General features: G+C 47.2%; 1 protein-coding gene across 7 annotated transcripts in view; it reads left to right on the top strand.

Annotated features, from left to right (window-relative positions):
- The window catches only part of DNAH8 (dynein axonemal heavy chain 8), a 10,041,960-nt gene that overhangs the window by 7,690,303 nt on the left and 2,323,700 nt on the right, over positions 1 to 27,957 (top strand). For all 7 annotated transcript variants that reach the window (XM_078647354.1, XM_078647353.1, XM_078647356.1 and 4 more), the window contains one exon: positions 3,346 to 3,561. In XM_078647354.1, the coding sequence (XP_078503480.1) occupies positions 3,346 to 3,561 (216 nt within the window). The remainder of the gene's footprint in view (positions 1 to 3,345; positions 3,562 to 27,957) is intronic.

Raw genomic sequence — 27,957 nt, 5'->3', positions numbered from 1 at the left:
CTCATTCAAAATATGTACATAATTCATATGTCCCACACCTATCCTCTTACTCTCTAAATTAGGAAGACATGATCTGTTTCTCATGACCACTTAGGATGTGTTCTCATGTCCTTCCCCCTCCCCTTTTGCCTCTACACCTATTTCTAACAAACTGATTCTCTTGCTTAAATGTGAAAAACTGTGACCAACCTAAGATATGTATATCCTTTATTGCAATTGTCCTGCTTAAGGACAACTTGGATCATTTTAATCAGATGTGAACTTTGTCTGAATCATATAAGATGACAAGTGGAACTGGTTAGACATAATGACAATCACAAATCTTTCTCTGTATTTTATTTTTATTTTCACCTTCCCTCGCACTTTTTCATCATAATTTAAGGGGTTCTTCCTTTTTTCTATAATTTTTTAGATATTGTTTAAGTTTCACATATATTATCTTTTAATTTTGAGATACCTTTATTCTTAATAGGATGCTGCCCGTTATCTTGCCCTTTACATCGCTCCTCGTATAAATTTACCATTCCAATATGGCCGCCATCGTAATTTGGCTTTGTTAAATGCCTTCGCTAGCATAATAATATTTATGAATAAAAGATAGTTTACTTTCTGACTCTCTTTTACTCTCCTCTTTAACATATTATTACCATTATATATTTTATGTCTATATGACTTCCCGAATCTCATATATCGGGTCGGCTTTATTTTATATATACCTCTCCAAGATGGCAACCACGTAACCCCGGACTCCCTAGTGCTTCTGAGATATGTTTATGTCCAGGTGTTTCAACTTAAGCAATTAAGTGGGGTATAAATATGGGTGTACTTCTAAGGCTCTTTGCCAACAGGTTCTATACGTACTGTGGGTCGTAGCTACCGGGCTTTCCATATTGGACGCTGAAATTTTGCTTCGCTTGGGGTAAGTTCGAAGACATTTTGGCAGTTAGTCTGCATCACTCGGATGCATTTCTATTTAAAAGGTTATTATAATGGGGTGTCATCTTTCCGTTCTGCTCCTTAGAGAAGGCATCCTGGAAGGTCTCCACCTCTCTTTCTCTCGATCCCTTTTTTTAATTTGTACTTTGGGGATTCTACTCAGGCACATGGAGGATATGCCATATATTATATGATTTATAATTGACTATTCTCTTCTGTTTTCTCACTCTTGAGTCACAGTTTTTTACTGTATAACTATTGTACGTAGCCAATTTGTGGGCGCTCTCTTATGATTATAAGTAGAGTTTTATCTCCACCCCGTCCTTCCTGCTTTATTGGGGCTTGCCATTAAACTAAAATCACTGACATAAAAGGGATATATGTTCAAATTGTTCTCACCTTTTACATTGATACTTTTCGCTTTTTCAGTTTTAGGCGGAATATTAAAGAAAATCTGTTCAAGATATATTAACATCAATCATTTAAGACAGTAGCCTCAAGAACAGGTAAACGCATTTACCATCAACATGCTTACTCAGTGTTGGGACCCTGTTTAGGTATATATTAAATGACTTTCAATTTTCCTCATTCTAGATTAGGGTGCACAACCTATGGATGGTGCACCGCGCATTCACCCCTCTTCCTAAAGATATTGATGAGAACATTTGAAAATATATATTCTTATCTACAATAGAAGATATTATCGCTAAAATTCAGGTATTTTGGTCCACCCTTTTTTCATTTTTTCATTTATTTAGTACTGTGATCTATTTTGGGTCTACAACGCATGACCTTGTTTCTCCTTGTCTATATATTAGGTGCACAACCCATGGATGGTGCACCGTGGAAATTCTTTTTCTTCTCTTGCCCAAGTTGACTTAGGAGCGACTCAATCTCAAAATTAAGTTGATAGGTAATGTTCATTTACTTATGAATATTTTCCATATATTCACTAAGTCCCCTTTCTAGGGATCTATTCTTCCATTTCAAGGGTCCTATATCTTTATTTTGGCTTATGAACTTAGAGATGGGATCTGACTGTGAGACGCTAAGTATAGGTTTTTGACAGTGCAACATCTGATTAACTATGCTTCTCACGGACCAAAACTTTTTCCCCTATAGCATATCGTCAAGCCCGTACGTGCCATCTACATTGGAGGACAGAATCCATAAAATTCTTGGTCCGACTACCCATACTTGTCTAGAGTGAGTGGTTAACTCTGTAATTAAGATGACGTTTATTGAGTCTAATCAGGGTTGCCATTATATTTTGGATAATAATTTGAACTGTATCTATTTGTTGTAACTATTCTCAACCATATTCAACTTATCAGTCTTTATATATTCTTCTGATTTGAAATTAGGTTATTTGTACTACAATAAATACTACAATAACAGTCACAACAGGGATCCTATCTGCCCCTGCCTTCGCCATTGGCCTTCTACACCGCCAAGTCGCTCATCCTTTTACTTGGTAGGTTTTCATTTTATGTTTCTTTCATTCTAACTCATCAAGGTGGACAAGCCTCATCTTTTTATTTTTTATTTTTTTTTATTCTTTGTTTTTTCCGTTCATATCAGTAACCTCACATTTTCTTTTTCCTTATTGTTATTAGTTTTTGGCTTCTCTTTATTTTTATTGTGATTTGTTGTTAAAATAATCTGTTTCCACTTGTTCTGAGGATATCACAAATGCTAGTAAATGAAATAAACATACAAGGATATAATTTCGCTTCAATCGTTACTAAAGGTACCTGTCCTTCTGTGCTCTGTCATTGGGGTATTCACCATTTGTTGTTTAATGAAATGTAACAATAAGTACATTGTATGTACGTGCCTTGAAACATAATACAATGTTCATTTTAATTCTTTGAGCCTATTGTTGCTCGGCTGAGCTATACAATAGATCTTGATTTTAACTGTGTGTTTTTGTATGTTTTTTTATATACACAGCCCTGAAGAAGTCCCCTTTGGGACGAAACGCGTCGGCTGTTCGCTCTTGTCTTTTGAAAAAAATAAAGGATTCAACAATACAAGACTTTTGGACATTACTATTTGTGCCTGTGGAATACGTTTATGGTCTCCTCATTGCGATATATGGTGCACCTGTGCTTTTGTTTATACCTTTTATGTTCTGTTCAAGGACTAACACTGTGATGGCGGGTGTTTCTATCAGTGTGCACATAATCCCTAACTAGCCAACTAATAATAGGGAAAATATGATTGGGATCACTGTGGATCAGGTGCATTTCCCATGAAGGTTCCGCCATCTACCGTTTTTCAGTATTGGTATGGGTAGTGTTGGGGATGTTAAATTCAGTTACATTGTTCTCGCATGAAACGCTCCTAAAAATATTTTTTTTCTTTTGGAGTCATTCCTTTTGTAAATGTATTTTTTTCTCTTTTTAGTTTCTAAGCTCTACTGGGTTCTTGCAGTCTCTCCAACAATTTCCAAAGGATACAATAAATGCAGAGATGGTCGAATTACTGCAGCCGTATTTCCAAATGGAGGATTACAACTTTGAGAATGCCAAAAAAACAAGCGGTAATGTAGCAGGCTTGCTGTCATGGACTTTAGCGATGGCTACATTTTACGGAATCAACAAGGAGGTTTTACCTTTAAAGGTACTATTCTATTATATTTATAAGAAGAATATATTTAATTCGTAAGAGTTTAAATGCAGGTACTTTATTATACCTCTCAAAAAGTTATTGGGCCATTAACACTTATAATGCACTGCCCCACTCCACGACATGCCTCATGACACGAATAAGGCTTTAACTGATATTACTTACATATTTATATATTTTTTGCAACATGACCAATTAGGGCACTTGTAAGAACCGGAGGCAGAAATTACTTACTAATATATGTTCTTTCCATATATAGACTCCTTTACCGTTCCCCTTTTCAAAGTTTCGCAGTTCATGTCACCTTCATTTGAAGAAAATTGACCCACAAAGTCAATGCCTTTGTGCCTTGAGTCAGAGTGCTGGACTGGAGATCGAGTCACAGATTGATGGCCCCAGAGATGTAAAGAATAGGCAGAGGAAGGTGCATGTCTTGTGACTTCAAAATGTGGTCTTTGGAAATTACACCACCCCGCAGATGTTAAGATATCTGTATCACACCCATTAGACAAATACATTCATGAATCACTTCACTAGCCATTATTGTACTTCAAACTGCAAATATAGCTTCCATGGGCTTATCTGGGTCAGTAAAACGGGTGGAGCTGTGACCTTCAGTTTGTCCAACAATCACGCTGGCATATCCTGTTAAAATACATTATACAACAAGAAAGGCAGTAGGAAGGGAGAGGAGTGTGGATTGTTGGGGGTTACCAAGTAGGAGGAAACACTATATTGTGGAAAATAATAAACATTATTGAAGGCCTTCAAAACAGAGAGGGGGTAGAAAGAGAGACAGAGTGGGTGTGTTGTTGTCTGTGTGTGTAGGGAAAAATCGCAGGTGAAATCTGACAGAGACCTCATTATACCCTACTGAGAGCACTTGCACCCAATTATTTACTTGAAGGTACATTTAATGGAGGGTGTAACTCCCCAATACCCCCCTGAATCCATACTCCTGATAGCTTCCATTCTTGAAAGCTCAGCAGCCTAAAACACTACAGTAGATTTAACTTTCTCCATACTGGAACTGCAACCAGGACCATAGCTCTGAGGGGTGTGGCGAGGGTGGGTGGGATTATGGAAGTGATGGTTTTGGCCCTGGCATTTGGAGCCAAAATTGGCTTTACCCTTGTTAGACCTGGCACCTTGGCGTGGGCCTACCTTCCACTTGTTGTTGCTGTGCCTCATATGTTTTCGCTGGTGTTAGCTGCTCAGAGCACTGTGCCACTGCCATCCAGTGCCACAGTGCAAGTGCTCCCTGTGTAAATTGCTATATTGATTGGATTCCATGATTGGCTTATTTGGTTTACTGTCAGACCCTAGTACAGTGCACCAGGAGTGCGCAGGGCTTTTAACTCCAAATGCTGCTAGTGGTCTTGCAGCACTGGTTGTGCCACCCACAGAAGCGACCTTGTAAAATGTGTCTAAGGTCTGCCATTGCAGAGCTTGTGTGCAGTCTGGTACTGTCATGCTGACTGGACAATTGCACCCACTTGCCAGTCCCTAAACCTTCCCTTACCTTCATGTTAGTCACCCCTATGGTAGGCCCAAGGGCAGGGTGCATTGTAAGTATAAGGTAGGACAAGCCCTGATGTGTGTGGCATGTCCTAATAGTGAATTACAGCCATTTTCGTTTTTCACTATTGCAAGTCTACCTGTTCTCATAGGCCAGAATGGGCTGTTAGAATTGTTACATTCTATAATCCTAACAGACTCAGGGAACATGGTAGAAATACGAGTTTAGTATGCCTGAACTCAGAATAATAAAATGCATCTTTTAGTAAAGGTTATTTTACTATTCTGTGTTTGCAAATACCACTTTTAGAAAGTAGGTATTTGCTTGCCTAATCATTTCAGCCTGCCTCTGCTAGGATGTGTATCTGCTGTCTGGGTTCTGTGAGTGACACGGCTGGGGAATTCCAGAGGGCAGGGCTAGGTAGCCTGGTGGTGAATAGAGAGATTTACATCCAGATGGATGGGAGGAATGCACCTGGGCTCTGAATAGGACTGTGCCTTTCCACCGCAATGCTGGCTCCACCTCCTGTGGAGTGTCTGATGTCTCTAGCCTGCTCCCTGAATGAAAAGTCAGTGTCATGTCAACAAAGTGCTCAAAAACTGGTTTTGGCTGGGCAAAGGCCCCTCTACCCCAGATTAACAAAGGATTTAGGGGTATACATATTGGGACCCTGCTCTCAAGAAATTAGATCCAGATTAGACAAGAAGAAACATCTGCCTGAGGAGAAGGAACTGGGAAAGCTGAAAGAGGAATACTGTCCCTAACCTGGGGGATTGGCCTGCAGTGCTTGCCTTGCTGTTTAGGGAGCGGAGAAAGACTGAAAGAGTTTATTTTCTACTTGTGCAAAGATCTCCAAGGGCTTGGAAGCAAGCTTGCCCCTGAACGAAGTCCCAGGACCAGTGGACTTCACCTGCCTTGAAGAAGAGCTGTGGGAAACGGTGTTTTCCGTAGCTGACGAGGCCGGGAACTGTGTACGCCTCGTACGATCGACTCGTGTCCTGCCAAGCACCGTACCAAGCCCGTCCGCCTCAATCAACGCGACTCTGTGCCCAAACGACTCGTACCCATGATGTCAACGAGCCATAGCGCGCACCGTGACTGTCCGACAACGCAACGTACAACGCTTCGCCGCATCAGATTATACTGGTCGGAACGACACGTACACTGCCGCTGAGTTCGAGTCTACCAATCGCACCTGGAGAGGATTACACTTCGCACGTCCGCATCACACCGCCTCGTACCGCATCAAAGACTGAACAACGCAGCTCCCGCAGAACGGCTCGTACGCCGCAACGCAAGCTGAACGCACCACATCAAGCCCCGTCCGCCTCAATCAATGTGGCTCTATGCTCAACAACTCGTACAGACGAAATCAACAAGCCGGAGCTCGCACCGTGCCTGGAGGACAACGCATCGTGCAACACTTCTTTTTGCAACGCCCGTCCGTGCCGGATGCATCACATAAAGGTACTGTGTACAACTCGAACCCCATCCTGAACGCATCGGACCGAAGCGTCCAATGCGCGGGTTAAGACTCTTTGGGTTATTTTCATTGCCGTGAGAGTCGTACAAAGAGTATGAATTGCACAGAACTCTAAAGCTAAGCATTTTAACGAGAACTCATTGCTAATAGTATTGTGGATTATTTTTGTCGTTATTTGGTTTTGTGCTAAGTCTTTATATAAAAGCGAACTATTTTTGATATACTACCAATGTGGTGTCCATTTGTAGTGTTGTCACTTGATTACTGTATGTGTTCACAAATGCTTAACACACTGCCTCTGAGATAGGCCTAACTGCTGGTGCCAAGCTACCAAGGGGGTGAGCAGGGGTTTTCTTGGGAGTGTACCCCCTTACCCTGACTAGAGGAGAGGGTCCCTACTTGTCACAAGTACCTACCTGTGCCAACTAGAGACCCACAATTCTAACATTGGTGGGCAGCAGTGAGACTTCTGGACTTGCATTTGTGATTCATGTACAGTGATTGGTGAACACTACTTAGTGAGTGCAGACCATAACGCAAACATTTACTTTTTAGATTTGTGTTTGCTAGAGATCTCAAATGTTACAAAGTCATGCCTGGTTCAGTCAATGTGGAGAAGGCAGCATCTGTAGTCTCTGATAGAGGTGAAATATAATGGGAAGAAGAGAGACTAGAGAGCTGCACCCAAGCCCAGCTGAAGTGCTTCTGCAAAAGATTCAAAGTTCCCCAGACTGGATGTAGAATCAAGTCAGACTACCAAAAGGTGCTGAGGGCCTGGATTGAGTCAAGGAGGGGGACTCCTCTGTACTCACTTGCTGTGTGGACCCTTCTTCATTGTTTGCTGCCTTTGTGTGCGGCAGCCCTTCTGCCCTGCTGTTCCCGCTCTCCCCCCGCCGCCGCACCCCTGACACCGCGAGTGCAGCCGCAGAGCGGGGGAGAGCGCGAGGGGACTAGGAACTACACTGACCATCAGCCCCAGAGGCCGGAAGTCGCATCCCGCCGCACAGCGCCAGGAGGCATTAAAACCAGAGCCTCATTTGCGGCAGAGCGGGGACTCTTCTGTACTCACTTGCTGTGTGGACCCTTTTTCGTTGTTTGCTGCCTTTGTCTGCCGCAGCCCTTCTGCCCTGCTGTTCCCGCTCTCCCCCTGCCGCCGCACCCCTGACACTGCGAGTGCAGCCGCAGAGCGGGGGAGAGCGCGAGGGGACTAGGAACTACACTGACCATCAGCCCCAGTGGCCGGAAGTCGCATCCCGCCGCACAGCGCCAGGAGGCATTAAAACCAGAGCCTCATTTGCGGCAGAGCGGGGACTCCTCTGTACTCACTTGCTGTGTGGACCCTTCTTCGTTGTTTGCTGCCTTTGTCTGCCGCAGCCCTTCTGCCCTGCTGTTCCTGCTCTCCCCCCGCCGCCGCACTGACCATCAGCCCCAGCGGCCGGAAGTCGCATCCCGCCGCACAGCGCCAGTAGGCATTAAAACCAGAGCCTCATTTCCCGGTCAAAGGGCAAAGGGCAAAGGGCGGGCCCTCTGTGGCCCTCAGAGGCCAGAGGAGGCTGGGCTGGGCCCCCTCCTTCATTAACTATAACGAACCCATGTTTTGCATTTCTCCGTTTAAGTTATATCCTACATTTCAGTAACCAACATGACGTCTGTTCTCAAGGATAAAACATCATTCCCAGGAGGGGCAGATCAAGGGACTCTTGACAATTTTGTAACTAGGACTACCATAGGTACCGACAGGGAAACTGCGCTTGCAGAGCGACGGGCCCTTAGACACCGCTCTATTGAACTTATTAAGAATAAGCGTTCTTCTCTGGGTCCAATACAGTCAGCCCTATCACCGCTTCCCCCCACAACTTGTGAGAACGAGGGTTGTGAGGTTTCCCTTAATGACAGCATCCCGTTACTTTTTCAAGACAGAACCTCGCCAGTAGTTGTAATTAATGATTCGGACATTAATATGTTAGCCTCTTCACTTAATTCAACTCCAGAGCTAGAGGTCCCGCCTGATACTTTGTCAACATCAGCAGACCCAATCCCAGAAGCAAAGATTTCTTTAAAAACTCCCCGAGCTCAAGGACCACCCCCAAAGAAAAGGAGGAAAAGGCGGAATGCTCCTCAGCCAAAAAAGTTTAGTCATACTAAATTTGGGAATGCAGTATGTTTCTCATCTAATGCACCCACACCACCTGTAAAAGTCATTCCATCTGATTTCCAAATACAAGATCCAACTAGTATTGACCTAATGGGTAGTATGGAACAATTAATTAAATCGCTTATATCGCCAGTAATAGAGAGGCTAAAAAGAGTTGCAGAACAACTGGGAAGCTTAGAACAGACAATTGAGGAAATTAAAGGGGTAATTAAAGATCTACCAAAGGCTATACAAGTTGCCCCAACTCTTGCACTACCCCCAGCTGTTGTCATTCAGAAAAGCACCGAAAATTGTAATCAAGTTACACCAAAGCCATCGGCACCAATATCCTCTAAAACAACAGTGGTTAACGCTAAAAGAATAGATAAAGAGTCTCGGACAGGCGGAAAGTCAAATATTCCTGGAAAACCTAATATGCCAGGAAATGCTCCAAAACCGAATGACGATGGAAACACGGCTAGGGCATTTCCACCTAAGAGACGTTAGAGGAGGGTGGCAGGGAAGATCAGCATCAGTTGAAAAATAAAGCTATGTTCTGGCTCAGACAGAATCGCCCGCTACCACCAGAAATAAACGGCAAAATCTTATTTGCCAGGCGCCTTCCCTGGCTGGGACAAAGATTAAAGGACATAACGGACATAACGGGTGACATCATTATAGTAAACTTCAGGGATGGTAGAGCTGTTAGTCATATTGTGAATTGGTTTCCGGAACAGGGTAGTAGTGGAATTGTTGTGCGCGATTTGACCTACTTGTACCCTAGAGGGCTAATGGACCCCCCAATAATTCTAAGGTCCTTGTTCCAAAATAACATTGGGCCCTCATTTAGAAGTCAAAATGTCTGTCCTAGGCCCCTATACCGAACACAGGAAAGTTATGTGAGGCCGTTTTTTCAACATTCAACCGACTACTCTATACCCGTTTATAAGCGCTATGCGGCCTTAGCGGGCTTGGAGGGTGTTGATTGACTCTTTCCTGGGGGCACAGGAAACAATGTTGTGGATAGTTCCCAAAAGGTACTTTCCACGACTATAGAACCTACTCCTAATAGTAACGTATTTGTTTTTCAGCCAAAACATATATGTTCTCAGGATATAGGGACTAATTACGGGGGGAACATTAATAAAAACCAAGTTCCCTCAGCGAGGCAACTAGTAGTAGGGGAAAGTGATGTTGGCAAGCAGACAGACAGTTTTTCACCTATTGGGAAAGTATTGTACAACTCTGATAATAGTGGCATTTTAACTGATTTACATGTAGAGTCAGAACTAAAAACGGAGGAACGAGTGGGAAATGACCCTTCCAATAGGGAAGTTAGTCGTTTAATGTTCTGGAATGTGGCGGGACTCAGATCTAAAATATTAAATCCCATGTGGTTAAAAACAATAGAAGAGTTCGACATCTTATGTTTCCAGGAGACATGGGCCTTAGAACCTCTCCATCTCTCCGGTTACAAAACTCTGTTTACTTCAGCAGTAGGGGTCCATCATGGTAGGGCTAAAGGGGGATTGTCGGTCTTCGTCTCTAATTATTTAAACTGCCAGAAGACCCAACTATTCTCATGTAATCCCTACTATCAGTTAGTACGTATAGACGCAAATAAGGACTTGTGTCTTTTAATTATAAACTTTTATAATAATATTCCTCCTGCAGATTTGGATTTAATACTTAAAAAACTGGGCAATGAGGTGAGCAAAGAAACAGACAAAAATGCTAAAGATGTATGGGTTGTTTGGGGGGGAGACTTCAACTGCACTATATGTAAGAAAAGCCGGAAAGGTGTATGTGGTATCATGCTGGACCAAGACGTCGATCTAACACACTTTGAGCACTCCACCTGTGGAGATTTGCTAAATGATATTGCTTACTCTGAAGATCTAGGGTACGCAAATGAAATTGGCCAATTAGAGCTCCCCTTTACACCTACGTTTATTGGCAGGGGCGTGTTATCAACATTAGATTTCATAATAACTTCTGTTAGGCATAGGCATATAGTTAAAAGATGCTGTACCCTCCATACTGCACTAAGTGATCATTATCCAATAATTATGGAGATCATAAACCCGTTCCGGGGAAGGGGTGCAGAAAAGACATCCATGCAGAAAATTTCTGATATTAGCATGGTAAGGCAAAATGGTTATGTTCTTAAATGGGATAGGGTGGTTCCAAACGACTTTTTGTGTACCTTGCTAACTAATTGCTTGCCCAGCTTTCTGACTGTTCTAGATGAGAGTGCTGGCAGCCAGGAGATCCTTAAACAGTTTATGGCTATTGCTTGTCAAATTAAGGACAACCTATGGGTGGCCTCTAAATCACGTACAATAAAGCCGGGGAAATGGTTTGATACCACATGTACAAAGGCTCATTCTGAGCTTAAGAAAGCATTACATGTTGTTCCCCGTGATTCTATATTGGTTAGGGAGGCGCGGAGATCTTATCAGTTCGCACTAAAAAGGAGGAAGCTGGCAATTAAAACGGAGGCCTGGGAGACACTTTGCGAGGCCTCACAGAGTAAGGATGTTTGTGCTTTCTGGAAAGAAGTGAATGCTCCTTTTTTCGGTTCAGATAAAGCACGTGCTGAAATTGCCATTACCAAGGACTCTTGGATAGCTCACTATTCTAGTTTGTATAGTACTTTATCTGATGGGCAGAATCCTCCGTTGCGGACACTAACGCAGCAGCTGGGGGAAATTAAATCCAAGGATTTAGAAATAAATATTACCTTAGAAGAAGTAACTGAGAGTCTCAAAGCAACACGGGGGGTAAAGCCCAGGTCCGGATGGCATACCTCCCGATTTGTTTAAAAATAACATCGATTTATGGGGCCCATTTTTAGTGCAACTCTTTAACGCATCTTTAAAGACGAGCCTACCTCCACCATGGTTTATGTCAGTTATAGTGCCTATTTTTAAAAAAGGAGACAGGCAAAATCCCATGTGCTACCGACCTATCTCCTTACTAGATAGCACTGTAAAAATTCTAGGAAGAGTGATATTAGGTAGGCTGCAAAAATGGGCAGAAGATAACTGTATTATTAGTGACCTCCAATATGGGTTTTAAAAGGGGGTAGGAACAGTTGATCAGGGCCTGAATTTATTTATCCTTCAACAGAAATATATTAAGGCACTGCAGGAACCTATTTATTTTTTTTTCGTTGACTTAACGTCAGCGTTCAACTGTGTTTCACACAGCAAGCTATGGGCCATTATGGAATTGTTTGGTGTAGAGGGAAGTATAATCTCCTTTCTCAAGGAATTATACTCAGCTGCTATCGCAACAGTGCGATATGGAAAAAATGGTGACTGTACTAGATCATTTGATGTGGGACGTGGGGTACGCCAGGGTTGTGTCCTGGCGCCATTTTTATTTTTGGTTTATATTAATGGATTGGAGGATATCCTGGTGAAAACAACTTGTGATATACCTAGGGTAGCCAAAAGACCCATCCCTGCGTTATTATACGCAGATGATGCGGTCCTAAGTGCTCGCACGCCAGTGGCCTTACAACGCCTTGTAACATCCTTTAATACATTTATGATAAATCTGGATTTGCAAGTCAATTGCTCTAAGACATTCACCATGAATTGTGGCCCTGGTTCCATTAGGAAAAGGAGGCCGATGTTCATTAACGCTAGTCCTCTAGACTCTACCCCTACCTTTCCATATCTTGGCATTTTATTTCATGAAGCAGGGACCTGGACAGATGCCATAAAAGTAAGGAAAGCCCTGTTCTGTAAATCTATCACAGCCCTTAAAATGTTTTCCAAAAAGATGGGGAAAAAACCTACTGTAGAACTTCTGCGAATTTTTAATGCAACTTGTGTCTCTATTGCTGTCTATGGTGTGGGGATCTGGGGGTATGACAATGTACAATCTATTCAGGTTGTAGAAAATAAATTCTTGAGATTCATCTTAGCAGTACCTGAGAGTGTCTCAAGTTACATTTGTCATACGGAACTTGGCCAACCCCACATCGAAGATACAATCAGAGTTCAACCAGTACTGCAGTGGCACAGGGCTTGGACCAATGATGGGTGCGTTTTGAATCGAGCTATTTTAAGGGATGGATTAAGTTTGGACTATGTGAGCAGGATAAGGTGGTTTACTTACATTAGGGACTTCCTTGGAGACATTGGTTGTATGAATTACTATGACAATCCTTTGTCTATGTGTAATATCATGAGGAAGTCACTAAAAATAAAATGTATGAAACGCCTGGAAGATATTAGAACGACAGCGGAAAATAGAAAAAAGTCTGTTGTAGCTCATCAATTCATATTACTGAAGGGTAAAATTCAACCATATTTAACCCTTTCTATGTCTGAACACTCGCGATTCATTTTGACCCGTTTTAGGTTAAGTATTCTTTTTAGGGTTTTAAGTTTCCCCGTAATGAACTGTTGGTCTCGCAACTTAATTGAATGCCCTTGTGATGACACATCAGAGCAGTCTGACATCCACATCCTTTTTTTCTGTAAATACTATACTTTACCCCAGAAAAGATTGATTGTACCGATCTTAAAGGAAATGAATGTTAGACGATGTCGCGCTGCCTTTTAAGAATTCCAGAAACTAGATGTTATTTTTAACGTAGCTTCAATTTCAGAATATTTTAGTAATGTTTTTAGATTACGTAAATCAATTTGTACTTGAATTCAATGTATGTTGTATTTAAATTTACTGCATATTGTACCTTTATTTTTATTGCCAATAACCATGTGGTTTTAATTGTTTTTTTTTAATAATAACGAGGATGTAGTATTATGAATTGTTTTTATGTACTTTTATGGTTATTAACTTTTTAACCAAATAAAGTCAAATTGAATTGAATTGAGTCAAGGAGGGCACCTGGAGACTTGGTGGAAATTGAGCAAACAGAGGGCAACAATGGCTTTGGCAGAGGCCTGTCGCCAGAAGAGTTGGCAGACAGGAAGGAAACCAGAATACATGAAATGGAGATGGCAAAACTTAAATTGAATGGGCAACTGGAGCTGGAAAACAACATGCTGGCTCTGGAAGAGAGAAGAATCCAAATGGAGCATGAGATGGCTTTGAGGGAATTGGAGCTAAAGGCTAAAAGTTTAGAACTTACTCCCTCTGGTGGCAGCACACCGCCAGTGCAGGTAGAATCAAGAGTGTACATACCAAAGGAGGTGGTTAAAGAATTTTTTTTAAATGATGACATAGGGCTGTGGTTCAAGGCCTACGAAGTAGCCCTCCTTCCCACCGGGTCCCTGAGAAAGATTGGGGAGCGGGGTTGTGGGGACGGTTCCTGAGTGAGGGGCGGGACACACTGATGAATTTGCCCTCAGATGTTCATAATTCTTATCCACACATGAAGAATGCTTTGATGGCCATATATGGGGTAACTCCTGAGTTGTATAGACAAAGGTTCAGGGGTTGCACAAAGATTCCTAACAGTTCGTATGTTGAGTATGTAACTTTTTTCTGCAGAGCATTGGATGGTTGGGTGAAGGGTAGCAAAGTTGATGATTTTCAAGGCTTCTTGATTTAGTTGCATGGGAGCACTTGTCCAGTAACTGTTTCCTGAGCTACGCCAGCACCTGATTGATAGTAAGTTGACTAACCCTAGGAAGCTTGCTGACGAGGCGGACCGCTGGGTCAGTACCAGGGTCCACAAGGGTCACGTGGGAGACTCCTCCAAGGGTGGGGAGGGACCCCAGCAGAAGAGTGGGGGGAACAAGGGAAAACAGAGGGAGTTTCAAGGAAGGCCCCAAAGTAATCCCCAAGGGAACCAAGGGAAAGGTTCTCAGCCTCCCCACACCAGAAACTGACCGGGGCCCAACAGATCCCCCTGTTCAAAGAGGGCCCCCAAGGTGTTATAAGTGTGGTGAACTGGGTCATTTTGCCTCTGATCCCAAGTGTCGCCAGTTTGTTAGACCTGCGCCCCCTGGTGATGGCTAGTGTAGCCCTGGGTGAGGAATGGGTTGTCCAAGGAGGTGGAGGTCCCGCAGAGATGTCCCTTGTCTCATTAGGAGACTGTGAGATGGTCCAAGAAAACCAACTGCCCAGGAACACTAAGAAATATGGGCAGTGGCTGACCATCAAGGGCCAAAAGGTGGGGGCTCTTAGAGATACAGGAGCCAGTGTGACAGCTGTCAAGTGTCATCTGGTGTCTCAAGAGCAGGTTGTCCCACATGCATTCTGCCGAGTTGTGAACGCCGACAACACTGAGAGTCAGTGTCCAATGCCTCAGGTTCCCTTTGAGTGGGGGGGTCTCTGGTACTCTTCAAGTAGCTGTGAGTACCGCCATACCTGTTGACTGTTTGTTGGGGAACGATTTGGAGAGCTCATCTTGGGAAAAGGTGGAGAAGAGTACTCACCTGAGGATGGTGGGTCTGGCTGACTGGGCGTGCGTGACCACCCGGTCAAAGGCAGCCAGTAGGGGTGCCCAAGAGGTCCTGGAGCCTGAGAGGGAGGCCCAGGGACCGGCCTTAGAGAGAAGAGGCAGGGGGCGTGGAAAACCGGCCCCTGTCATTCCCACAATCCAGGAGGAAGCAGACCTTGAGGGGGATGCCCTGGAGCCTATAGGATAACAGATAGCTGAACTGGGGGACCTGCCTAAGCTGACCCATTGGCAGCAGGAAGGAGGCCCCTCCTGGAAGGAATTCTGCAGAGGGCAGAAAGGATGTCCTTCTCTCGTGGGTCTGCGGCAGCAGGCTGCAGACCAGGTCGGCGGTGATCAGTCTGGAACACATTCCATTTACTGGGAGAACGACCTCCTGTACTCAGAGCCTAAGGTTGCTGAGCCTGGGTCAGCCCGTGTGCTGGTGGTACCCCAGTGCTTCAGAACCTTTCTACTGGGGCTGGCTTACGATGTGCCATTGGCAGGGCATTTGGGGCAGGACAAGACCTTTGAAAGGCTTGTCACCCACTTTTATTGGCCTCAAATGCGCAGGAGTTCAGACACTCACTGCAGGACCTGTCAGACTTGGCAGGCAAGTGGAAAGAGTGGGAGGAAGCAGAAGGCTCCTCTCCAGCCATTCCCTGTGGTCAGTACCCCCTTCGAGCAAGTGTGGATTGACATTGTGGGGTCACTGGACCCCCGGACAGCCAAGGGCAACAGGTTTATCCTGGTCCTGGTGGACCATGCCACCCGGTACCCAGAAGCCATCCCTCTGAGGACAGTGACGGCCCCCGTGGTGGGATGTGCACTGATGGGAATTTTCTCCAGAGTGTGATTCCCTCTAGAGGTGGTGTCTGACCGGGGTACCAATTTCACATCCAAGTATATGAAGTTCCTTTGGCAAGAGTGTGATGTAACCTACAAGTTTACCACACCTTACCACCCCCAAGTTAATGGGTTGGTTGAGAGATTCAACCACACCCTAAAAGGCATGATAATGGGTCTAGAAGAATCCATGAGGCGTAAGTGGGACGTCCTCTTACCATGCCTACTCTTTTCTTACCGTGAGGTGCCACAGAAGTCTCTAGGGTTCAGCCCCTTTGAGCTCCTGTATGGCCACCCAGTGAGAGGACCTCTAAGTCTGGTCAAAAAAGGCTGGGAGCATTCTCCCAGGAAACCTTCCCAGAATGTATATAGCTACATGCTGGCCTTCAGGAACCAGACAAGGCGTTTCAGAGCACTTGCTGAGGCAAATCTGGAAGCCAGGCAGGAGGAGATGAAGCGGTGGTACGACCAGAATGCCACTCTGGTAGAGCTTCAACCTGGCCAAAATGTTTGGGTCTTGGCCCCGTGGAGCCTTATGCGTTCCAGGATAAGTGGACCAGCCCCTTTGAGGTTGTGGATCTATCTGGTGGACTTGCAGTCTCCCAGGAACCCCTTGAGGGTCCTGCATGTCAACCGCCTTAAGCCCCACTTGGAGATGTCTGAAGTGGGCATGCTCTCGGCGACAGATGCTGGAATGGAGGAGGAGACTGAGCCTCTTCCTGACCTCCTGTCAGCCACAGAGCAAGATGGGTCAGTGGATGGTGTTTACCTCTCTTCCACCCTGACCCCTGAGCAACAGAATGACTACCGCCAGTTGATGGGACAGTTTTCGGATCTGTTCTCACTGGTTCCTAGTATCACCGATTGATGCGTCCATGATGTGGATACAGGAGACAGCTTACCTGTGACGCACAAGACTTACAGGGTAACTGACAGGGTAAGGGCTTGCATCAAAGAGGAGGTCTCAAAGATGCTTGCACTTGGGGTGATTGAGTCCTCCAGCAGTCCTTGGGCCAGCCCAGTGGGCTTGGTCCCGAAGGCTGCCGCGCCGGGTGCCACACCCGAACTCCGGTTCTGTGTGGACTACCGAGGGCTCAATTCGGTCATGAAGACCGACGCGCACCCCATCCCCAGAGCTGATGAGCTCATTGATCGGTTAGGGGCTGCACGGTACCTCAGCACGTTTGACTTGATGTCTGGGTATTGGCAGATCGCCTTGACTGATGGGGCAAAAGAGAGCATTCTCCACACCAGATGGGCATTTCCAGTACCGTGTTATGCCCTTTGGGATGAAGAATGCCTTTGCCACCTTTCAAAGGTTGGTCAACCAGGTGTTGGTTGGACTGGATAAGTTCAGTGCCGCCTACCTGGATGACATAGCAGTGTTCAGTGTCACTTAGGAGGAACATCTGCACCACCTCTGGGAAGTGTTGTAGGCACTGCGGAAGGCAGGCCTCACGATCAAGGTGAGTAAGTGCCAGATCGGGCAGGGTTCTGTGGTGTACTTGGGATACCAAGTTGGGAGCGACAAGGTGGCACCCCTACAACCCAAGATTGAAACCATCCTGGCTTGGGAACCCCCCAAAACCCAGACAGAGGTGAGGGCCTTCTTAGGACTCACCGGGTACTACAGGAGGTTTGTCAAGGGGTATGGCAAAATTGTTGCACCCTTGACAGAGCTGACTTCCAGGAAGCAGCCCAAGAAAGTGATTTGGACTGACACCTGTCAGAAAGCTTTTGAGGCCCTGAAAACTGCCATGAGCACGGTGCCCGTGCTCCTGTCACCCAGCTTCTCCAAAGAGTTAATCGTGCAGACAGATGCTTCAGAGCATGGTGTGGGGGCTGCTCTCTCACAGATTACTGAGGAGGGCTTTGAACAACCTCTAGCCTTCATCAGTAGGAGGTTACTTCCACGGGAACAGAGGTGGAGTGCAATTGAGCATGAGGCATTTGCTGTGGTCTGGGCACTGAAGAAGCTGCGACCATACCTGTTTGGGACTCACTTCCGGGTTCATACAGACCACAGGCCCCTCAGATGGCTGATGCAGATGAGGAGTGAGAATCCAAAGATGTTGAGGTAGGCCATTTCCCTACAGGGAATGGATTTCACGGTGGAACATTACCCTGGTTCAGACCACGCCAATGCTGACGGTCTGTCCAGATTTTTCGGCCTTGGGTAGGGTAGTTCTCCCCACATTTCAGCTGGAGGGGACATGTGTTAGACCTGTCACCTTGGCGTGCGTCTCCCTTCTACTTTTTGGTGCTGTCCCTCATATGTTTTCGCTGGTGTTAGCTGCTCAGAGCACTGTGCCACTGCCAACCAGTGCCACATTGCAAGTGCTCCCTGTGTAAATTGCTATATTGATTGGATTCCATGATTGGCTTATTTGGTTTACTGTTAGACCCTATTACAGTGCTCCAGGAGTGCCCCGGGCGTGTAACTCCAAATGCTGCTAGTGGGCTTGCAGCACTGGTTGTGCCACTCACAGAAGCGGCCCTGTAAAATGTGTCAAAGGTCTGCCATTGCAGAGCCTGTGTGCAGTCTGGTACTGTCATGCTGACTGGACAAGTGCACCCACTTGCCAGTCCCTAAACCTTCCCTTACCTTCATGTTAGTCACCCCTATGGTAGGCCCAAGGGCAGGGTGCATTGTAAGTATAAGGTAGGACAAGCCCTGATGTGTGTGGCATGTCCTAATAGTGAATTACAGCCATTTTCGTTTTTCACTATTGCAAGGCTACCTGTTCTCATAGGCCAGAATGGGCTGTTAGAATTGTTACATTCTATAAGCCTAACAGACTCAGGGAACATGGTAGAAATTTGAGTTTAGTATGCCTGAACTCAGAATAATAAAATACATCTTTTAGTAAAGGTCATTTTACTATTCTGTGTTTGCAAATACCACTTTAAGAAAGTAGGTATTTGCTGGCCTAACCATTTCAGTCCACCTCTTCTAGGATGTGTATCTGCTGTCTGGGTTCTGTTAGTGACAGGGCTGGGGAATTCCAGAGGGCAGAGCTAGGTAGCCTGGGGGTGAATAGAGAGATTTACATCCAGATGGGTGGGAGGAATGCACCTGGGCTCTGAATAGGACTGTGCCTTTCCACCGCAATGCTGGCTCCACCGCCTGTGAAGTGTCTGATGTCTCTAGCCTGCTCCCTGAATGAAAAGTCAGAGTCATGTCAACAAAGTGCTCATGAACTGGTTTTGGCTGGGCAAAGGCCCCTCTACCCCAGAGGAACAAACGATTTAGGGGTATAAGTATTGGGACCCTGCTCCCAAGAAATTAGATCCAGATTAGACAAGAAGAAAACTCTGCCTGAGGAGAAGGAACTGGGAAAGCTGAAGGAGGAATACTGTCCCTAACCTGGAGGATTGGCCTGCAGTGGTTGCCTTGCTGCTGAAGGAGAGGAGAAAGACTGAAAGACTTTATTTTCCGCTTGGAAGCAAGCTTGCCCCCTGAACGAAGTCCCAGGACCAGTGGACTTCACCTGCCTTGAAGAAGAGCTGTGGGAAATGCTGTTTTCCATAGCTGATGAGGCCAGGACCTGTGTACGCCTCGTACAATCGAATCGTGTCCTGCCAAGCACCGTACCAAGCCCGTCCACCTCAATCAACGCGACTCTGTGCCCAAACGACTCGTACCCATAATGTCAACGAGCCATAGCTCGCACCGTGACTGGCCGACAACGCAACGTACAACGCTTCGCCTCATCGGATCAACCTGGTCGGAACGACACATACACTGCCGCTGAGTTCGAGTCTACCGATCGCACCTCGAGAGGGGTACGCTTCGCACGTCCGCATCGCCCCGCCACGTATCGCATCAAAGACTGAACAACGCAGCTCCCGCAGTACGGCTCGTACGCCGCAACGTATGCTGAACGCATCGCATCAAGCCCCGTCCGCCTCAACGCGGCTCTACGCTCAATGACTCGTACAGATGACATCAACGAGCCGGAGCTCGCACCGTGCCTGGAGGACAACGCATCATGCAACGCTTCTCTTTGCAACGCCCGTCTGTGCCGGACGCATCACATAAAGGTACTGTGTAAGACTCAAACCCCATCCTGAATGCATCGGACCGAAGCGTCCGCTGCGCGGGTTAAGACTCTTTGGGTTATTTTCATTGCTGTGAGAGCCGGACAAAGGGTACGAATTGCACAGAACTCTAAAGCTAAGCATTTTTTTAACGAGAACTCCTTATTGCTAATTGTATTGTGGATTATTTTTGTCGTTATTTGGTCTTGTGCTAAGCCTTTATATAAAAGCTAACTATTTTTGATATACTACCAGTGTTGTGTCCATTTGTAGTGTTGTCACTTGATTACTGTATGTGTTCACAAATGCTTTACACACTGCCTCTGAGATAGGCTTAACTGCTCGTGCTAAGCTACCAAGGGGGTGAGCAGGGGTTATCTTGGTAGTGTACCCCCTTACCCTGACCAGGGGAGAGGGTCCCTACTTGTCACAAGTACCTCCCTGTGCCAACTAGAGACCCCCAATTCTAACAACCCTCATTATTATTTATTAGGCCGCATATGTATATTACAGCCTTATGTATTTCTGAAATGTAATGTAACCCAGAAGAGAAAACGCACGTAAAGCTATACACAAAGTGCACGTGCTATGTAATCCCGATATTTGTATGTGTTTACTAATGCTTTTACTTTTCAGTAACAACGAGTTCCAGATTATATGCATTATATGAAAATGTTTTGCTTTTGATACATAATGGAACATGTATTCACAAAAGGTGCCTCTTTATAGATAATGTGGCTGTTCATGTGTTAGCATTTGTTCAGCTAAATTAAAATCCTGATTTCCTTAGTTTATCCAAAAGCCTTACACACTGGATTTTGCAATGCTTAACCTTCAATCTGAATGTTTTTTTGGATGTAGTGTTCCTCTATCCTCTCCAGGTGCCTGGTACAATGACCTTATGGATGAAGAAGAGCTCTTTGTGAACAGATAAGGAGCGTGAAGGGTGTCAAGGGCAAATGAAATTGACAGCCAACGGGGAGGTCTGCTGTCCATGTGGAATGGAGGACAGAGACTCACGGTTGACTCCATGTGGATCAAATAAAAGAATTATGATTTGTTTTTCGAATATACATCAATGAAACAAGAATTATGTGTCCACTTTCCAAAGGGAATGCTGTTTGAAGACTAATTTTAATTGGTACTTTAGTCCTGATTTAGGAGGGTATCTTAGCGTACAACTAGGTGTTGTTCTATAGCTTAGGCAGACTCAGTTGCAGATTTCAGAAAAGCTCAGGTGCTGATTCTAACATAGACCCAGATGCAGATTCCTTCGAAAGGCTCTTTAGGCAGGCAGAGGTTTAGACCTTTGCATTCTATACTTTATCTTGTTGTGTGGCTAAATGCTTTTCTACAGAAGTTTCCACGTTGACACCTTTCATATCTTATGGCTCTAAAAGAGAATTAGTTTAGTATTTTTTATGTGGAAATTAGACACCTAAATGCATCACAGACAGGAAGATCAACATTTTCAATCTTCTCATCATGTTGTTTTCTTACTGATCTGTATTATTGCAGCTGAGATTCTCATTGGTTACTGTAGGAGAGTAGGGTCTGCAATCCTATGGTCACCCCAGATTTTTGCTTTTTGCTTCACTGGTTTACGACTTTCCCTGGCTGTGGGCCTGCTAATCAGACTCACAGCCTAGCTGTTCTCTCTCTAAATTGACAACCATGTACCTTAGGTGCATTTACCAATTGGTACTGGGCCACCTTATCAGACCCTGTACAGTGTACCCTAGGTATCCAGGGCATAGGTGTACCCAGGGCCTACCAGGGGCTGAAGCATGTATTATGTCATGCCTGGCTGGCCATCTAAACAGACACAACTGGCTGCACGACAGCTGGGGCAAGGTGGTGTAATCCCCCTTTGCTGTAGATATAGTATACCTATATCTAACCCTAAAAATGTACACATATATTCCTATCAGTCACTCCTATGGCAGGCCTTATCAATCCTGAAGGCAGAGTGCTTGGAATTATGTGAGATGGTGCTCTGGCATGAGCTGAGCCGTCTGCAGCTTGCGGAAGCAAGTCCTAATAGCTGTTCCATGATAACGCTATACCATATACTCTTAAGTGCATTATAATCCTCGCGGTTAAATGCTAACTTTGGTATAGCATTATCAAAACATGTCGAGTAAGGAGTCATTTGAATTGGAATACTACCGCCTCGCCAATTCTGGTGACGGGGGTAGCATTCCACCCTTCTAGAGGGACACGACATGTATGTAACTGTGAACCCCGGTTAAAGTTAACTCGAGCCTTGGCATCACAAAATGGATGCTGCCACCACAGACACAAGTCTGACCTCCTGCTGCTGGGAGTCCTTCCTGCAAGGGAGGCTTGGACAAAGGGTTTCCTGCCTTGGAAGGTGCTAGCACCACCCCAGACAGGATTTTGTGTATTGGGTAGGACAGGCCTGAAAGGAATGAGACATGCCCGGGGCACACAAGGTGTCCTGTGCATACACCGGTTCAAACCAGTTGCTGGGGCATCCCTGCCACAGCTCTGGCGCGAAACCGGACAAAGGATAGGGGATGTAACCACCCCCCTTCCTGGTCCCACCCAGGGGAGGGACCTAGTCAGTAGTGCAGCCCCCTTTAGGAGAATAAAGGTAGGAGCTGGTCCCATTCCAAATTAGATTATCCTGAACAACTTACAAGAAGAAACTCTGGACTTCGACGTTCTGCTCCACAGAAGACTGAAGAATCTCCCTTGTGGGCAAGGAGGGTCCACCCTGCACAAGCAGGCACCATCAAGCGTCCAGCGGCTTCACTTTGTCATCTTCCCTCGAGGATCCAGACTTCAGAGCCCGACGAGACCTGGATTCCCAGACCTCTCTGACCTCAACTCACATCTGCAGCACAGCTGAGATCCGTGGGTGCGACGAGACACGTGGGACCGCCCATCTTGAAAGAAACTGCACTTCGCTTCCAGCACGACTCCTGAGGTAAACTCGACCAAGTGCTTTGGGGACTGAGAAGCCCCAGCCCCGAGCAGCTCCTGCACCGAAGATCAGCCCTCCAGCATCCACGAGATCTGCGTGGGGCCCTTCTGCCTGTTTGCTGCTCGACGCGTTGTCTGGTCACTTGCCGGCTGGCTAGTGGCCTCGTAGACGATGAACCTTGAAATCTTCACTGCTGGTCTGGTTGCTCCAGACTGGCCCTTGCTCCCTTCCAAAAGAGGAGCACCCCGGACCCTCCTGGTCCACTCCAGACGTCGTTTCCACTCACCTCGTGGGTTGCCTTTGCCAAGGCCTGTTGACGCCGATTCCGGATCCAACACCGCCGACAGCGAGAGCCTGCTTGGGACAGGTCGTGCCTCCATCCTGGTCATCGAAGACACCTCCTGGTCCACGTGGCTGCAGAGACAAGCGTCCACTCTTTACCTGATCGCGACGACAGCACCTGGTTCCTTCCTGGTTCCACACCGGTCACTGGCTAGTGACTTTGAACACTGTCCCCTCTGCTTTCAGGTCCTCTTCTTCACCGATCCACCCTTGGATCGCACCGGACATCTTCCTCCTGGTCGCCTGCAGCATCTTTTCTTCCAGGCTCCGTAGACTTCAACGCGAGAACCCGACACACTTTGACACCTATGCACCCGCAGCCCGTGGGTGAGGTAACGAGAGCATTTTGGTGCTCAAGGGTAGTTTAACACAGTCGTTTTAGTCCTAACTAGTCAGGATTGTCCGTACTCACCTTTAACTTGAACTGTACTGTCCATAGACGTTGCTCCGCATCTCGCGTGTGAGTTCACACTCTGCACACGCGTCCCGTGGGCCTCCTATTACTTACCTAAGGTGAAGATAGCGTAGTCCTAGCAAACCTCCAGCCTCTGGACAGCTCCATTCCTTCTATCGACTTTCACATTCCACTTACTTAGTATATGGTTTGTCATGCCCCTAGGGCACCTTTGTAATTTTGTGCAACTTATCGTATTACTATTTCTCCTAAGAGATTGTCATGTGCTTAGCCCTCTGACCTCATAAAGAGTTCAGAGGTGTTTGTTATTAATAAATATATTGTTTATTTTCATAACAAACCTGTGTGGTGTCCTTTCATCTGGTATTCAAGGGGTTATATGTGGTAAAACAGCTGGCTTCACATGCCAAAAGAGTTTAGCCTAAGACTGCTTTGTCCATGCTACCATTAGGATAGCTGGTCTATAAGGTTGACTTACAACCAATCACCATAAAGGTTGTTTGGACTGATACAAGGTGATCACTAGAACTAGTGAGCATCATATATCAGGCCAACTTCTCACTGTTACTTGTTAAGGAGAATTAACTTTGTTCGTAGAGCTGGAAGTCCTTTGATAATTTAGTATTGGTATGCGAAGTTCTTGAGATTGATTTATATTTCGCTGGCTTTGAATTCGTAGTAAATGTATACTTAACCTGATTTTTGCCTCAGAGCTTCACTGTGTAATCAAATGGGTTACACTGGAATTTTGAACTTGTATTGATACCTACATCCTTTATCCTTCAAGCTCTCTAAAAAGATCAGCACTTAGGGGATGAGAAAAGGGCCCAAATCCCTCCTGCTCCAGCAAATGGTATCAGAGTAGCATGGTTAGGGTCTTGAAATAGAGAATCTGAAAGAAACAGGTTAGTATTAGATTCCTTACCTTAGAATATCCCCAGGCGTCAGACTGGATCCGGACATTTTTGCGTAGCAATACCCTTGCGCGTCGGTAGGCGTCGTCTGTGGCTCCTCGTCCGTCGTCGGCGTCGTGGGCGCCATGATGACGTCGTCGGAGTACTTAGACGCCGCTTCCGCGTGCTGACGTCAGTTCTTCTTTTTTCCGCGCCAGCAAGAACAGATCCGGAAAAAGTGGTACCTTAGTCATTTTTTGACTAAACTTTTTGAGATCTCTTTTGATCCTTTTTCGAGTCTTCGACTCTGAACGGTGCCGGTAGGGATGCCAGGTTTCAAACCCTGTGAGGACTGCGACCGACTGATGTCGGTCACCGACCCTCACCGCCGGTGTCTACACTGTCTCGGCATCGATCACGACGACAAGACCTGCTCCGACTGCCGGGCCCTGACTTCGAAAGCTAGGCGGGAGCGGTCCTGCAAGCGGCTCGAACTCCGGCAGTCAGCCCCGTGCCGTGAGAGGTCCCGGTCCGGACGGAGGTCGAGGGACCGGTTGCGGGGTCAGAACCATCATAGCTCCGGGAGTCGACATCACTCCTCAGGTTCGAAGTCGTCAGGTAAGCATAAGAAGTCGAAGAGACGTCATCGCTCGTCGAGCGCTTCCTCATGGCCATGAGGACTCTCACACCTCGTGCGGGCTCCGCGGTGCCTTCGGGCCCAGCGGAGCCGTCTGGGGGCCCTAGCGGGTCGGGGGCTTCGGCCCCGACGCCGCCAGCACCTTCAGGCTCGGCGTCGCAGGGCCCCACTGGATCCGCTTCTGGATCCGGGTGTCGCCGGTTGACCTGACGACCTCACCGGCGCTGGTCCCATAGGTGTCACCTCCGGCGCCGTCTTCGGGCGGCGCCGTCCCCGATACCTCCCTCGATCCGGTTCCGGCGCCACTGGGCGCTGCTCTCGATGCCGTTTGGAGAGTTCTACTTCAACTAACCGGCCCCATCCGTTGCCAACCCTGAGTATCAGGAGATGGGTGATGAGGAGTATTGGGAGGGGTCTGAGGACCCTCTGACGCGGGAGTGTCAGTCCCAGGAGGACTGGACAGGTGGACTTGGGGATGCCAGTGGTCTGGACACCTCGCCAGACACTGGCTTTGTCTCACCTCCTATCGTGGCTATGGAGGAGGGGGCAACCTACAGTGTGGTGTTGACGCGGGTGGCCAAGGCCTTGGCCCATGAGCTCCCCGTCACGGCCGTGAGGACTAACCTCCTCACTGAGGTCCTTAAACCGCAGTCATGCTCAGCTGAGCCTCTGCTGCCGTTTAACAAGGGCTTGACCGACGTTCTTTTGGGCACTTGGTCCAGGCCCGCTACAGGTTCGCCTGTAGATAGGAACGTGGCCAGACACCACCGTGCGGCCCCGGGCGACCCATGTTTCCTGTCCACCCACCCCACCCCCGAGAGCCTGGTCATCCAGGCTTCGAATTCCCAGTCCGCATTCCCGTCGGCTCCACCTGACAGAGAATCCAAGAGGTATGAGCAGTACGGCAGAAAGATATTCTCCTCCCTAAGTCTGGGACTGCGGTCTTCCAACACCGCATGCCTCTTGGGCCGCTACACCCACTCTCTGTGGGACATGGTCGCGGAAGTGCTGCCAGAATGCCTGTTGGAGGTACGGGCTAAACTCGGCCAGGCCCTTGTGGAAGGCCGGGATGCAGCACAATATTTTATCCTGTGTGGATGGATACCACCGACTCACTGGGCAGAGCGATTGCAACGACGGTGGCGATTCGCCGCCACGCCTGGTTGAGGTCCACCAACTTCTCGGCTGATGTCCAGAATACTCTCATGGACATGCCGTTTGATGGCCGTCGCATTTTTGGCGACAAGGCAGACCATGCGCTTGAGTGCTTTAAGGACTCCAGGGCTACGGCCAGGTCCTTGGGCCTCTCGGCCCCGCGCCAGCAATCGGGTGCCTTTCGCTCCTTTCGTGGCCAAGGAAGGGGTGCCCCCACACGGGCTGCCAGCCACGCACCGCAGACTAACTTCCAACGCGGTGGCGGCCGTGGAAACCGCCATGGAGGCGGTCGGGGACAACGGCGAGGACAGTCCACACCTTCCCCTGCAGCATCCACCTCAAAACCCTCCTACTCCGTGCTTTCAGGCCCATGTGACGCCAGTGGGGGGCTGGGTTCGCCATCACCTCCTCCACTGGCACACTGTCACATCGGACAGGTGGGTGCTGCAAATCGTCCGAAGGGGCTACTCCCTCCCCTTCGAGGCGACCCCTCCAGCCATGCCACCGCAGAACCACCGTTTATCGGGGGATCTTTTGCGACTTCTGCAGGAGGAAGTTACGGCCCTCCTGGCCAAGGGGGCCATCAAGCGCGTTCCCGTGCCAGAAGTAGCGTGTGGTTGTTACTCCCACTACTTTCTGGTACTCAAGAAGGGCAAAGGGGGCCTACGCCCTATCTTGGACCTACGGAACGTCAACGTCTTCCTCCGAAGGGAGAAGTTCAAAATGCTGACACTGGCTCAGGTCTTGGCTGCCCTGGACCCAGGAGACTGGATGGTAGCGTTGGACTTGCAGACGCTTATTTCAATATCTCCATCCTGCCGGCCCACCGGCGCTACCTGCGGTTCACGGTTGGCCATGAGCACTTTCAGTTTAGCGTGCTCCCCTTCGGCCTTACCAGCGCCCCACGGGTGTTCACAAAGGTGATGGCGGTGGTCGCAGCTCATCTGTGCAGGTTAGGGGTTTCAGTCTTCCCCTACCTCGACGACTGGTTGTTGAAGGCGGGCTCACCCCAAACAGTCGTCAGCCACCAGGTGACATGGGGTGTGCCCCAAGGGTCCGCACTTTCCCCCTTACTTTTTAACATCTACCTACAACCACTGATGGAGGAGCTCATGCGTAGGAATTGTGAAATCTTTAACTACGCAGATGACACCCAGCTGCTGGTGCAGCTGGAAGATACAAGGGAGGCTCAGGAATCAGTGAGGAATTTGCTCAGATTCACGGCCAATTGGATGACCAACAACCTCTTGAAGGTGAATGATGAGAAAACGTAGGTACTGGTGCTCACCAACCAGGCAAATCCTTGGGGTGATCTGTACTGGCCCCCAGAATTAGGAAAAACTCCTACTCCCGGTACGGTGGTAAAAAGTCTAGGTCTCAAGATCGATGCAGATCTTACCATGGCCCCTCAAGTTTCGGCTGTGGTAGGCTCTTGCACGGGTGTGTTGAGGCAATTACGCAAGCTGACCCCTATTCTTTCAGCCTCCACCCTACAAACCATCGTCTCTGCTACAGTCATCTCGAGGCTAGATTATGGCAATGCTCCATCTTGGTTTGCCACAGAAGTTGCTGAGGCAGCTGCAGGTCGTGCAGAACGACGCAGCTAGA

The sequence above is a fragment of the Lissotriton helveticus genome, chromosome 6 (genome assembly GCF_964261635.1).
Source record: "Lissotriton helveticus chromosome 6, aLisHel1.1, whole genome shotgun sequence".
Classification (NCBI taxonomy): domain Eukaryota; kingdom Metazoa; phylum Chordata; class Amphibia; order Caudata; family Salamandridae; genus Lissotriton; species Lissotriton helveticus.
This window is presented reverse-complemented; position numbering and strand designations above follow the sequence as displayed.